Below are 14,246 nucleotides of genomic sequence, written 5' to 3' on the forward strand. Positions count from 1 at the left end.
CACTTTTCAAAAGTGATCACATTCCCTCTGTTCCCAGCTGCATAAAAGCTGGAGGGGAGGAGAAGCAACTGGGCACCGAGCTTCCCATCGAATGGCTGTGCAGAGAGGCTTGTCAGGACAAGTCTGATCATTGGAGAGCAGAGCTAGAGAACTGATCATGGTGTATTTTCCTGCTTAGTGTGGTCAGTTTTTAATAGGAAAGAGGGGCTGGCAGGAACACCAGGAATTTCACACAAAAGGAAGCAATACAAAGAGAACAGGATACTTTTCCATACAAGTACATGGTACAGCTGGCACATAGCAGGAATATGAAATGCTGGGGTAACAAACAATTTAAGTAGAACACAGTTAGAAAATAAAACCCTGATAGGGGTCGTGAAGTGGTAGTAAACTCTGTACTACCACTTGTACCTACAGGTAAGCCTATAATAAGGCTTACCAGTAGGCACTGTGAGTATATATTATATTTTCACAGTTTAGTAGATATTCAGAGTGCATGTAGCCGATGACATCGGCGCATGCGCTCTGAGGGTCCGACTTACAGTGCCAGACCTTCGGAGCCCGTGTCGGTCATCGCAGCTCAAGCCAATCACAAAACCGGAGCTCACGAACCCGGAACACGGACAGGGGGAACATGTCAGTCTTTTGAGCAGTGATTTTACAGCGCTGGAGGGCTTTGTTTCAAGGTAAGCATTTCATAATGTGCTAGTATGTGATGCATTATGCCAATGCCTTGCAGGTTTTTTTTGTTTTGAACATTGGCAGGTTAAAACCGCTTTAACAATTTTATATGGTTTTCAAAATGAAAATAAAAGTGCAAGCTTAATATATACTTTAACAATATCTTGGATCAGACCAGACCAAAGACCAGATTAAAGCTGCATCAATTTATTAATGACTGGATTGCCATTTTATTTCTACAGATTCCGATTCCTGGCGTACCATGACAAAAGAATGCAGAATTCCAAGTCCAATAAGGACTGCCAGGACTGTGTCCCCTTCTGTTTGGGAGTACTGGATCAGAGGCAGCTGGGTGTAAAGTCGGTTTCCTCCCAAACTGTCTGTGTGAAAGTAACCTTGCAGATTATGAGATCCGAATTAGCTTTTAAAATGTTTCAAGCTAGATTCTAGAACAACCTTTTGCTTTATAATTTTAAACCCAGAGCTATTTTGGCTATTCAAGTCACAACTTATCTTTTATTTACAAGTATACAGAAAGACAGTATTTACAAACAGACTTGAACCTTTTTACAGAAATATGCCTGGTGGCAGAGAGGGGGACGTAAAGGACATATCTGGTGTAGAAAATCCACTTAGTCCAGTGAGCACTATTTGTCACAATTATGAGCCAAATAACCTAAGAATTAAGAACAATTAAGAACAAACATTAATTACAAATTTACGAATAACAAGGCATGTACTATACATTTCATAATATATTTTGCTGCAAGCCCATCTTTAATATTAATCTAAGATAAAATGCTACCTTTAAGTGTAACGCTAAACAAAAATCAAGCAAGTTAAAACAGGACACAAAAAGGTTGATTTACTAAAACTGGAGAGTGCAAAATCTGGTGCAGCTGTGCATGGTAGCCAATCAGCTTCTATTCTAGGACATATATGGTCGAATTCCGAATGAATTTTCTTTTGAAAAATCTGAAATTGTGCGTTTTGTGATCCGATGGTACCACCATTGATTTTGAAATTCAACCAACCAAGCCTTCAACTTCACCTCATATTATAGAAAATAAATTTTGTGGCCGGCAATCTTCTTTTCTTTCCAGATCATAGATCATGCGCATTTCTTCTTCGATCATATTTCTCGCAAGATTCTCCCATCGATTAGAAATTTGTTAATTTAAAAAAAAAAAAAAAATCCCAACATGCATGAAAATCATCCCTTGCTGTGGCCCACTAATGGGGAAAATTGGAATAAAAATTCATAATTAAATATAGAACACTTAAAGTGGATGTAAATCCTAATTTCTTTTTTTGATGTCACAATGTAAAGTTTAAGATTTCATATCATCTGTGCCCAGCCTTGCCACACAGAGTTAATCCAGCTCTGAGCAATCCTCTTTTATTGTTCAGTGAAATAAAACAGACTTGCAGAGAAAAACCTTAGTCCGTTCTGCCCCCTTTCTGTGAGTGACAGGTTATTTACATATCTCATGAACTAGCCTGGAGATTATTTTTAATTCCCACCCCACTCCTTTTCTGAAGTCATGTGGTTACTTTTTCTGGATTTTGACTGAATGTTAGTGATCATCATAGGTGTGCGCAGCCTGTTGCATTAGGGTGTGCACCCCAAAGCTCAAACACACACTAACAATCACTCACGATCTTCATTTAGAAAGGGAAGGGGCCAGTAAATGACATACTTACCGGCCCCTTCCTCCACTCATTCTAAAACATCCCCACAGCAACAGCCGGCGGGAGAGGAGGGAAGCCAGAAGGGCTGCAGGGAGAAGGGGAGGAGCTAGGGCATTTTTGCTGCACAGGGGGATTAGGGTGTGCCTGGGCACACCTGGCATACCCTGTGTGCACGCCTATGGTGATCATAGAAGAATTTAGTGTAAGGAATACACAATAGAAAATGCATGTTGACAAGGGGAGTGTAGAGGAAGGCGGCGAGTCTACTGACATCACAACTCCACACACAGAGCTCCAGACAACAGATCCACCCACAGAATCTGCAGTTTTTCAGTTCTTATAACAGACAGAGGGGAAACATTTGACAGGTAAGAATACATGCAGGAGGCATGTATATCCTTATAGATCAGCACTATGGCAGTAGTTTAGAAAGGATGAGAGTGGGTTTACATCCACTTTAAGCATCAGCGTAAGGTTTTCAAAACAGTCCAAAAGTAGGGATTCACTAAAAAATGTCCATGGATAGTAGTAGATGCCACGTGAGAGGATGTGAGCATTGGACCATTTGCTGCCTGCAGTACATATCCGCTTGATAGTGTGAACAAGCGTTTATTGACCATCCTGTTAGTTCAGGGGTCAATTCTTTGAGGTGAGCGAGCATTTTGTGTGCTGGTGGTGGGCTTATAAAGGTGTTGCAGCATCCGATAACCTCTCACGTGGCATTTACTACTATCCATGGACATTCATTTTTTAGTGAATTCCTACTTGGGCTTTTGGACCGTTTTAAAAACATTACGCGGATGCTTACATGTTCTATACTTATTTGCGCTGCACTGTTTTTTTTTATTATTGTCCAATGGGGCTTTGTGGAATTACCCTTGGTGTTCAGCTTGCCCATTTTTATTGTATGTTATTACTGGTTTGCGCTGATAACATTTTAGTTCTGAAAATTCATAATTGCCATTTTATGAGAAGATTTTGTCGAAATTCGACCCATGTATTTCCAGCTTACCTTCAGCTTATTCAATTAAGCTTTGACAAAAAAAAACTGGAAGATAATTGGTTTCTATGCAGAGTCGCTTCAGATTTTGCCCTCTCCAGTTTTAGTAAATCAACCCCTTACTGTCTCTTCCCATCTAGCACCAAATGTTAGCCCAAATCAAGTCACAGAAACAGATATGCAGTGAGACTTACCCTTCTTTTTGTTAAAACAGTTTAGCTATATTTAAATATGACTTGTACAGTCCAATAGGCACCAGAGTTAGAGCCAGCGCTCTCACTAATCATTCCTCAGTAACAAGGCTGTTGAGACACGCCCCTCTGCCATTAAAGATTTTGTGAGAACTCCTGTGGTTAGGGGTATGGCTGTTACTCAGCTATGCCAGGGCAGAGCACTGGAGTGGGAGGGCAGAGAGCAGCAATATTACTATTAAAAAGGGTATTTTAGAAAATTCTCTGACATATAGAAGTCTTCTATATGGTGACAGTGCAGCATATGCATCATGAAATGGTGATAAAGAAGTCATGACTCTTAGAACCCCCTTCATGTTCTTGTTCTGTGTTGGAGAATGTGCAGAACACATTACTAGCGGTCTTTTCACTATTGGAAGCTCCTTTTATGTTCTTTTTATACACAGGAGCTACTTATTCATCCATGAGAGTGGAGGATACGCTGTGGACCACTAATAACCCTGAGGGGTAATAATGACTTATTGCCAAGCATGAGTGTGAGGCAAATATTGCGGGGGAGTACATCTTATGAGGGGAGCAGTGGCACGCATGACATATGGTGTGGAGTGGACATTATCTGGATTTATCTTTCATGGACTGATGAATATGCCTGTTTAGTTGTGGATTTATTCACATTTGGACTTTTATATCACTATTTGCACTTTGTCATCACTGGGTGTTATGCAGTGTAACATGTGAAACTTATCTAGCGCTATGATTTACCCTTCTTTCTTTGGCAAACTGTATTGCATTCTTGCATACAATTCATTTCCCAGTAGTACAAGACGTTGTAGTTGTTAGGGGGACCCTAAATCGATAATATAAAAAAAAAAAAAAGTGTACACTTACACAATCATACAAAACATCATAAAAATGTTCCACAAAGCAATGAAGATCCGGAAGTATCGAAGGCTGAGCAGGAATTCACGAATGTTGTCTCCTGAAATAAATGAAAGAAACAGATTGTGCCTCTAGATGAGGAAAAGTCATATGTAGAACAAACATTGACTGCCCTACCTCGGGGTGGAAAACAATTGGGGGGGGGGGGGGCTGACTTTTTATTAAAAAATGTTTTTACATAGGTCTCTACAACTGCACAAGAAGCATGAATCACCTTTGAAAAGTTTTCCTGGCACCAAGAGAAAAAGGGCGACAGGGAAGGGACCTCCAACTGATTGATGGCCTCAGCTCTGTTCCCGTGTACTGTCCCTTGCTCTTCCCTCCAATCCACTCTCAGAGCTCCCCTCACTGAGCTCTACAGAGGGTAAATTCAGTGCTCCGTCCCCCTTTTTTTGAACTTTCAGACAAGCTTTATTAATTCAGCACTTTGAATGGATGCAGAGAAGAGATGGCAGCAGGTAACCAGGTACAACATATATAGGAGGATTTGTTTCATGTCTGTGCATAACCTGAGGCAAGTTACTTCACTGGGTATATGTAAGGGTTTACAAACACTTCAAAACATAGCAGTCATGTTAATTTGCAACAAACTATGTAAGGGCACAAAGAAAACAACTGTTTTTTTTCTGTGCAGAAAACTGCATACGTTGTAGATTGCTACACAGAAAAAAATCTGCACATGATATTAGTGTTGTGGCGTAAACAGGGCACATAAAACAAAATAGTTTTCTTTGTGAACTAGCAGATTAGACTTGACTTAAAGCGGTGGTTCACCCTCCTTAACAACAGTCTAGCATTAAATTTGGCATAGTAGCGCGAGCTACAGTATGCCTGTCTGTATTTTTTTATCCCCGTACTCACTGTGCAATTGTATATTGAAGATTCCGACTCCCGCGGGGAATGGGCGTGCCTATGGAGAGGGAGGATGATTGACGGCCGGCTCTGGCACGTCACGCTCCCCGAAGACAGCCGGAGTAGGTCTCGGCTCTTCACGGCGCCTGCGCACAGGCGCCGTGAAGAGCCAAGCCTATTTCGACTATTTCCGGAGAAGCGTGACGTGCCAGGGCCGGCCGTCAATCACCTTCCCTCTCCATAGGAACGCCCATTCCCCGGAATCTTCAATATACAATTACACAGTGAGTACGGGGATAAAAAAAATACAGACAGGCATACTGTAGCTCGCGCTACTATGCCGAATTTAATGCTAGAGGAAAATTTTATATTTTATATAGGGTGAACCCCCGCTTTAAGAAAAACCATGTAAGTCAACTATAGAAGCTGCCACTGCAGGATGCAAGGCAATCATCCCTGTTCTTCCTTCAGTATCTGACCTGGTACAAGTACACACTGTAAACCAGGATAAGCTTGCCAGGTAAGAAACCTGAACTTTCAAATACAAGTCAGCAATGGTAGCTCCTATAATACTACCTTTACCAGTTCACATTAAAAAGTAAATGTAACTGATTTCAAGGTTTTCACTATAAATACTAGTGCTTCAATTCATTTATGATCTTGATGCACTTTTGTTTTCTTTCATGCTGTCAATCCAGGAAAGCACTAAATACATTGCTGAAGCACATATACAGTGGATATAAAAAGTCTACACAACCCTGTTAAAATGTGAGGTTTCTGTGATGTAAATAAATGAGACACAGATAAATCATTTCAGAACTACACCTTTAAGTCTTTTTGGGTCTATCAATATTTGCCCAGTCTTTGCAAAAACACTCCAAATCTGTCAGATTGCGAGGCAATCTCCTGTGCACAGCCCTCTTCAGATCACCCCACAGATTTTCAATCAGATTCAGGTCTGGGCTCTGACTGGACCATCCAAAAAAACGGAAAATTGTATCATACTTACCAGTAATTTTCCTTTCCTGGTGCCTATCCATGGCAGCATACGCTAGTATGCTGCCATGGAGGCACCAGGAAAAAATATTTTCTTCTGGTGAAGCCATTCCTGATCCATTGATTTGGATGTATGCTTTGGGTCGTTGTCATGCTGAAAGATGAAGTTCCTCTTCATGTTCAGCTTTCTAGCAGAAGACAGAAGGTGTTGTGGCAATATTGACTGGTATTTGGAACAGCCCCAAAGCATGATGCTGCCACCACCATGCTTCACTGTGGGTATGGTGTTTTGGTGATGTGCAGTGTTGTTTTCGTGCCAAACATATCTTTTGCAATTATGGCCAAAAAGTTCAACCTTGGTTTCATCAGACCACAACACATTTTCCCACATGCTTTTGGGAGACTTCATATGCATTTTAGATAAATCATATCAGATTTTCTCCACCTTTAATGTGACCTATAAACTATACAAATCAATTGAAAAACAAACTGAAATTTTTTAGGGGGGGGGAGTAAAAATAAAAGTAATGTGGTTGCATCACCCTCTTATAACTGGGGATGTAGCAGTGTTCAGAATTAAAGTGGATGTAAACCCAACTCATGAAATGAGCTGGGCACATACAACTGCAGTGTTTTCTTATCTCTCTTCAAAGCCCTAAGTCCCATGGCTTTCTTCTGTTCCCTTCTGTTATCAGCATGATAACTTCTGAAAAGTTCTGTCAACTGTGATAAAACCAGCCTGAATTTTGTGTCAGGGTGGGTGCTATAAATATATTAGCAGAGAGCTTGTCCATTCACAGCAAAGCTCTGCAAGTCTCTGCCTATATGAAGTGGAAGTGTGTGCTTTTTCTCCAATCAGTGATCTCACAGTGTATAGCAAAAATCCACACCCACAGGTGAATCAGGAACAAAAAATTCTAACAGGACGTGCACTTTCTAAAGCTGAAGACAGCAGATATATATTTAAAACGTATGTAGAAGGATTTGTTTCATCTCTGTGTATCATCTGAGGCTGTACACTTCACTGGGTATATGTGAGGGTTTACATCCACTTTAAGCAATCACATTCAAACTCATGTAAACTAGGAGTCTGTACACACCTGCCATCATTTAAAGTGTGTCTGATTAACCCCAAATAAGGTTCACCTGTTCTAGTAGGTCTTTCCTGACGTTTTCTTAGTCACATCCTACAGCAAAAGCCATGGTCCACAGAGAGCGTCCAAAGCATCAGAGGGATCTCATTGTTAAAAGTATGAGTCAGGAAAAGGGTACAAAAGAATTTCCAAGGCATTAGATATACCAAGGAGCACAGTGAAGACAGTCTTCAGCAAGTGGAGAAAATATGGCACAACAGTGACATTACCAAGAACCGTCCCTCCAAAATGTATGAAAAGACGAGAAAAAAAATGGTCAGGGAGGCTGCCAAGAGGCCTACAGCAACATTAAAGCAGCAGCAGGAACATCTGGCAAGCATTGGCTGTGGTACACGAGACAACAATCTTCCGTATCCTTCATATGTCTGAGCCATGTGGAAGAATGGCAAGACGGAAGCCTTTTCGTACGAAGAAAAAAATCCAAGCCCGGATACATTTTGCAAGAAGATTAAAGTTTTGGAATGGCCCAGCCAGAGCCCAGACCTAAATACAATTGAAAATCTGTGGGGTGATCTGAAGAGGGCTGTGCACAGGAGATGCAACCCTGACACGATATTCAGGCTGGTTTTATCACAGTTGAAGGAGAACTTTTCAGAAGTTATGGTGATAACAGAAGAACGGAGCAGGAGAAAGCCACAGACTTGGGGCTTTGAAGAGAGATAAGAAAACACTGCAGTTATATGTGCCCAGCTCAAAATTCATGAATCAGGTTTACATTTACTTTAATTCTGAACACATCTACATCCCCAGTTATATAAGGGTGTTCTCACTTACGCAACCACATTATTTTATCCCCCCCCCCCCCCAAAAAAAAATTAGTTTTGGTTGTACAGTTTATAGATCACATTAAAAAGGTGGGAAAAGTTCTAAAATTATTTATCTAAAAAACATTGATGTTGAAGGGGGCAATACACGGTATTAAGAACTGGGGTATGTAAACTTTTGATCAGGGTCATTTGAGTAGTTTCTGTTGCCATTTAAAAAGAGTAAACACAGTTGATTGATAATAAATGGCTTCAGCCAAACACTAACCATGAGAGAAAGGTTTTTGTGTTCTCATTCATATTCTCTGAAAAATGGCCAAGAAATCGTAAATTCTGCCAATGTATGTAAACTTATGAGCACAACTGTACCTTTGAAAGTATCCACATTCATTACAGCATATGTCCATTGCTACCTTAATATAGTTCTACAAGGGACAACTGCAGGAAGCTCAAAAACTACCACAATCGGACACTATCTAAGAGAGAGGTGCATAGCTTAATAAATTATTATATACAATACACACACACAAAGATGGTCACACTCACATTTATAGCTAAAAGACTTTAAAAAGACTGTAAATTCCCTGTAAAAATCGGGGCCTTCGCATTAGTATCCAAGGGATGTTTTGCCAATAGGATTATGTTAAGTACGCTTAAATCTTATCTGCTAAACATCTACCTAATGCTGCATAGAAAAACTTCTTATGTACTGATAAATAATGTGCAACAGCTTGCTAAATCCGGCTAAGAACACAATCGGCAATCGGTACAAATACCACTTCTGTACCTATACTGTATATCTGCAGAATCACAAAAATTTGAGAGAAAAATAAATAAAAATAAATTAGAATTGTGCATTTTGAGATTTGCATATTACAAGTCTTTATTTAGTGGGCACACCAGATTGTACAGTATAAAAAATATTACAATATTGAGGGAAACTAAAATTTTGATATCATTTGAAGAGGCTTCCTTCATATTAAAGCTGAAGTTTTGCTATGATTTTTATAGCATAGTTACATTGGTCCAATATAAGTATGCATATTTTATACCCAACCTATACCTGTATATGATGAAAATCACTATAGTAGTCACCGCTACTACAGTGACAGCAGTCTTCCGAGTACTGTCCTGAGCAGCTGCCCTTCTACATGTGAACCCCGTCGGTACTATGTAAAAGGGCATCCACTCAGTATTGGACCTGGGAGACTGCTGCTATCCCTATAGCAGCATCGACTACTGCAGTGATTTTCATCTTACACAGGGATAAGGTACGAAATGCATACAAGATGTACAGTATGTATCAAAGTTTGAGATCCAAGCCTATAAAACATAACTTCAGCTTTAAAGCAGAACTAAGGTTCTGTGGCTACAGTCTGTGAGCAGGCAGGCTTTTTATTGCAGAAGATACATGCAATAAAATACACTTACCTGCCTGCTCACAATGACCCCTGCAATGTAGACAGAGCTGTGTATGCACAGCTCAGCTTACAAGAGCTGGCCCAGTCCCTGTGTGCCAGGATGATTAGCTCCTCTGCATGCGCAGGATTGACATCAACCCGCGCCGGGCACTAAAGATTTCTGAAAACCGACACACAGGAGAAGATGGCAAGAGACCATTAGAAAGAGGAGTATTTATATCTTTAGTTCTGCTTTAACGTTTTCTGACAAACATTCAGATCTAGAGAAGTTGCAGCCACTTTAAAACCATAATCTGTGGACTGGCTAATTTGGAGGGCTTTAAGACGTTGCCTGGAGTACAAACAGAAGGTTGCTGCTCAGACTACAAGCTGCTTCCCATTACCTCCATTATGTAAAGCCAATCTCCAAGAAAAAAACAAAAAACAAAAAAACAAACACTCCTTTCCCGCGAGACTGCTCCAACACTGCAAGTGTTAAATGCTTGTTTAGGTATGGGGGGGGGCACAAAAGTACCTTTTTCTTACCCGATCCTCTTTTCGCACAGGCTTTCCCTAGACTGTAGGACCACTTTTACATTGATGCTCGTTTTAGTGGTGCTTTAATGCTGTTTAAGTAGCGCTTTTCGCCCGCTACTGGGGCACTTTTAAACCACCGCTAGCAGCCGAAGCAGGGGTTAAAACCGCCCGTGTTGCATCGCTTCCGAAGCAATTTTCAGGCTCTTCGGAAGCACTGCCTTTTTTCGAACGTCCTGCATGTGCACTGTACAGTGTTAAAGCACTCATTCTTTCACATTAGGGCGTCATGGTAGGCAATTTTCAGGCATTATTTCTAGCGCTTATATGCCTGAAAACTGCCTCAGTGTGAAAGGAGCCCAAGACTGATACCTACAGCCTCTTCTCTCATATGCTAGAGCAGATGCAGGTCCTCGGACATCACCATGTCCAATACAGAGCCCTGCATTGGATGTGAGCATGCCGAGGGGCAGTCAACTGCTAGAGCATAGGGAAGCAGAGTACCAGCTACCAGGGGAGTAGAGGATTGGGTATGTAATTTTTTTTATTTTGGAGCCCCCCCTTATTTCCAAGGACATTGGCTTTTTTAGTAGAACTAAAGGCCTCTCACAAAAAAATATACATTTACATATGTACTGCAGCACCTTATTACAAGCGGGTCTTACTGGTTTCTCTTAGGCCCTGTAACTTCCCTAAAATACCAGAGTACCCTGCCGGTAAAAGATCACCTAGTGTGACTTCATGTGATGGTGTTGCATCACAGCTGCATTTCTCCTAAACTCACAGCAAAGATGTCACTTATGTAGATTGTGCCTGGTTGTATTCCTTTTTGGGAAGAAAGCTGCTGCAGTAGGTATGGTTACCAGCATTCTCACTGCTGGCTCACAATCCTGTAACTTTTCAATCAGCACCTGACCACTGCTCTCTATACTGACAATTTTGTTGCCAACCCTTCAAATGTGAGCTGCAGTGTATGGTGGGGGGCGTTTTCCTGGAATGTATGAGATACAAATGGAGGATTTGGCCCAATCAGGGAAGGTAAAAGGAAGATTTTTGTTTGCTTTATTTTAGAAGGCTTGTGCATCACATGGTTACCATAGTTACTGGACTGTCATACTGGAGCTTTTCGTTTTAGTGTAGGTTAGCAAGCAGTGGAACCCCATCTGCTGAAATCTACATTGCTTACTATGCAAAGGTCACCTTAATACGGAAGTAATATCATCATTGCCACCACGAACAGAGATATGGTTGTCATATGGTCCACCTCCCAATAGAGATCCAGAACCATGTTTCTCAACAAACCGTTATAAATTAAGTCCCGTAAACGCGATCGGATATTCCGACAATTGTCAGACGGACGCGTTTTGTGGGACAATCCAAACATCTGTATGCTCCATCAGACAATTGTTGTTGGAATTTCCGACAACAAACTTTGGGGCGTGCATGCTCTCAAATTGTCCGACAAAACATGTGTTCCGTCGGACCATCTGATCGCGTGTACACAAATCCATCAGACTAAAATCCAAAGTACAAACACGCATGCTCTGAACCAATGATAAACATCAAATAACAATAGCAGAAGTTGCCCAAAGGGTGGCAGTAAAGAGCTGAAAAAAAACACGTGGTTTGGTGTATGTTGGCTGAAAATGTTCTGCCGTGTGTATGCATACCAAGTTCACAGACAACGCCCCTTCGCACAAAAATCTACAGAAAAGTACGATGGAAGTCCGATCGTGTGTACGAGGCTTTAGAATTACAGATTTACTTTGGACTTGTGTTTGATACATACGGAGATGTCCAACTTACCTGTAGTTGCTTTTGCAGGGTCATCACCAAATCCTTGGGATTCTTTTTTCTTTCTGTAAATATAAAACAGCGGTAAGTTAGTTGCGCATTTGACCTTAAACTTCCCAAACAAAAATCCAAAGTACATCGGTGCCTTTAAAAGGAAATAGGAGTATTTAGTTGAAAACGAAAAATGAAAAGCTCCCCAATATTCCGTGTCTATATTATGGTTAATCACACAATTTTAGCATAGAAGTGCTGATGAACTTTTGGTTGCAATACAAGCGGTTGCTTTGCATTGGTGCAGGGTTCAAATAAGGCAGTCAAATGCCTCTGAAAAGCGATCCGAATGCAAGTCACTTTTTAGTGGAGCGTCAAGTTAGCCGTATAGGTATGCTTTTACATTCTAGAGACCTGAGCTGACAGGATTACTTTAAAGTATAACTAAGGCCCCTTTCACACTTGTGCGACTTTAAATTTGTGTGATTTTAACACAACTTTGACACAATTTCAGGAAGACTTGAGGTCTATTAACCTGAACTTGCACCAAAGTAGTGCAGGGACTAGTTTTAAGTCGGCATGACTTGAAGTCGTACTAATATGAATGGTTGTCATTGGAAATCATGGGTTGTACAAGTGTGAAAGGGGCCTAAGGGCAACATTTTTTTTTTAATTTGTATAGTTTTGGATAGAATGGCAAGATAATAGAACACTTGTCAGTTATTATTGTTTTCTGTGCCCCATTAGGGAGATCCACTCTCTCCTTATTAGCCCTGTTTACCATTATCATTTAAAGTGAAAATGAACAGGAATAGAGGGGAAATTGGTTCTGGTAACAACCATGGACTCCCTCATTTTGTAAGATTTCCTCCCACTTCCTGCTTTAACTATGGAAGTGAAGAGAAATATTGACAATGGGATACAGATGGCACATTGTCACTGTAGGTCTTGTGTATTCCAAAATGCACAGCGAAGGGGTGTGTCATGGCACAAATTCAAGATTACCTGACAAAAGTTTGAGCGTGCAAAAACACGTTGCTCATGGGGAAACAATCCATCCTGTTCTTGTCCTGTGGTGGACCTTCTTTCCTTGAAGCTTCCTTGAGTTGTGACAGTATGGGGTTGATTTACTAAAGGCAAATCCACTTTGCACTGCAAGTGAAATCGCTTTAGCTCTGAGGGGAAGATCTGAAATGAGGGAAAGCTCTGTTGATTTTATCATTTAATCATGTGCAAGCTAAAATGCTGTTTTTTTATTTTCCTTGCATGTCCCCTTCAGATCTACAGCAACTGCACTTCCAAGTGCACTTGTAGTGCAAAGTGGATTTGCCTTTAGTAAGCAGTGAAGCAGCAGGAAACTTTGGGCCTGGTCTATAGGTTATGTGAAATGAAAATCGTGGGAACAAGGCCCATCTGGCCTGGTGGGGTTTCAACCCGCTTAGCTGTATAGAGGTACTCAAGATTCTTGCAATCTGGAAAAATCTGAATTGGATGACTTGCACCCTCAAGCAGACAACACCAATACTCTAAAGTGTTTCGAAGAAGGAAGTTTCCTTGAGAAAAAGTGTAGCAGTGACTTGGCACTCTAAAGTTGTAATAGAATGAGAGCAACTGCACTTTCTGAAGCACCCATTTCAAGAATGAAAGGTAGGGTGGAATCAGAATGTTACAGAATTGGTGATGATGTGGACAGAGCCTTTAACCACGTTGGATTGTTTAAGAGCCATAGCAGACGTGCACTGCATGGCAGGGGACCCAATGCACATTGCCAGCGGCTGCGATGTCCGCCAAACACCCACGATCGCGGGCACTAGAGCCGGAACGGGGATCTGTGTATGCAAACACACAAATCCCCATTTTGACTAGTAATTAGGAACAGCGATCTGTCTCCTCCTCCAGTCAATCCCATCCCCCAACAGTTAGAAACACACATGAGGAAACAGTTAAAGAGGTTGTCGAGATTTTTTTTTTTTTTTAAATAACAAACATACCATACTTACCTCTACTGGTTCGTTTTGCACAGAGTGGCCCCAATCCTTGTCTTCTGGGGTCCCTCGGCTGCTGTCTTGGCTCATCCCTGCAATAGCCAATTCCCTTGGGAAGATCTCTCCCAAGGGGGTTAGCTTGCAGGCGCGCTCCGTCTCATACACTTTGACCATTTTGATTGAAAGAAAAAGAGAAGAAAAATAAAACTTACAGTTTGAAGTTCAACACAGCTCCTGCATTGACAAGCAATGTCCTGCAATTAAAGCAAAAAA

General features: G+C 41.2%; 1 protein-coding gene across 1 annotated transcript in view; it reads right to left on the bottom strand.

Moving 5' to 3' along the window:
- Positions 1 to 872: 872 nt before the first annotated feature.
- The window catches only part of SMIM7 (small integral membrane protein 7), a 34,181-nt gene continuing 20,807 nt past the window's right edge, over positions 873 to 14,246 (bottom strand). The window contains exons 2-5 of the mRNA XM_040321082.1: positions 14,186 to 14,227; positions 12,010 to 12,062; positions 4,453 to 4,543; positions 873 to 1,357 (exon numbers count right to left, since the gene is read on the bottom strand). Of these exons, the coding sequence (XP_040177016.1) occupies positions 1,342 to 1,357; positions 4,453 to 4,543; positions 12,010 to 12,062; positions 14,186 to 14,227 (202 nt within the window). The 3' untranslated portion in view covers positions 873 to 1,341. The remainder of the gene's footprint in view (positions 1,358 to 4,452; positions 4,544 to 12,009; positions 12,063 to 14,185; positions 14,228 to 14,246) is intronic.

Source organism: Rana temporaria, chromosome 1 (assembly GCF_905171775.1).
Source record: "Rana temporaria chromosome 1, aRanTem1.1, whole genome shotgun sequence".
Lineage (NCBI taxonomy): Eukaryota > Metazoa > Chordata > Amphibia > Anura > Ranidae > Rana > Rana temporaria.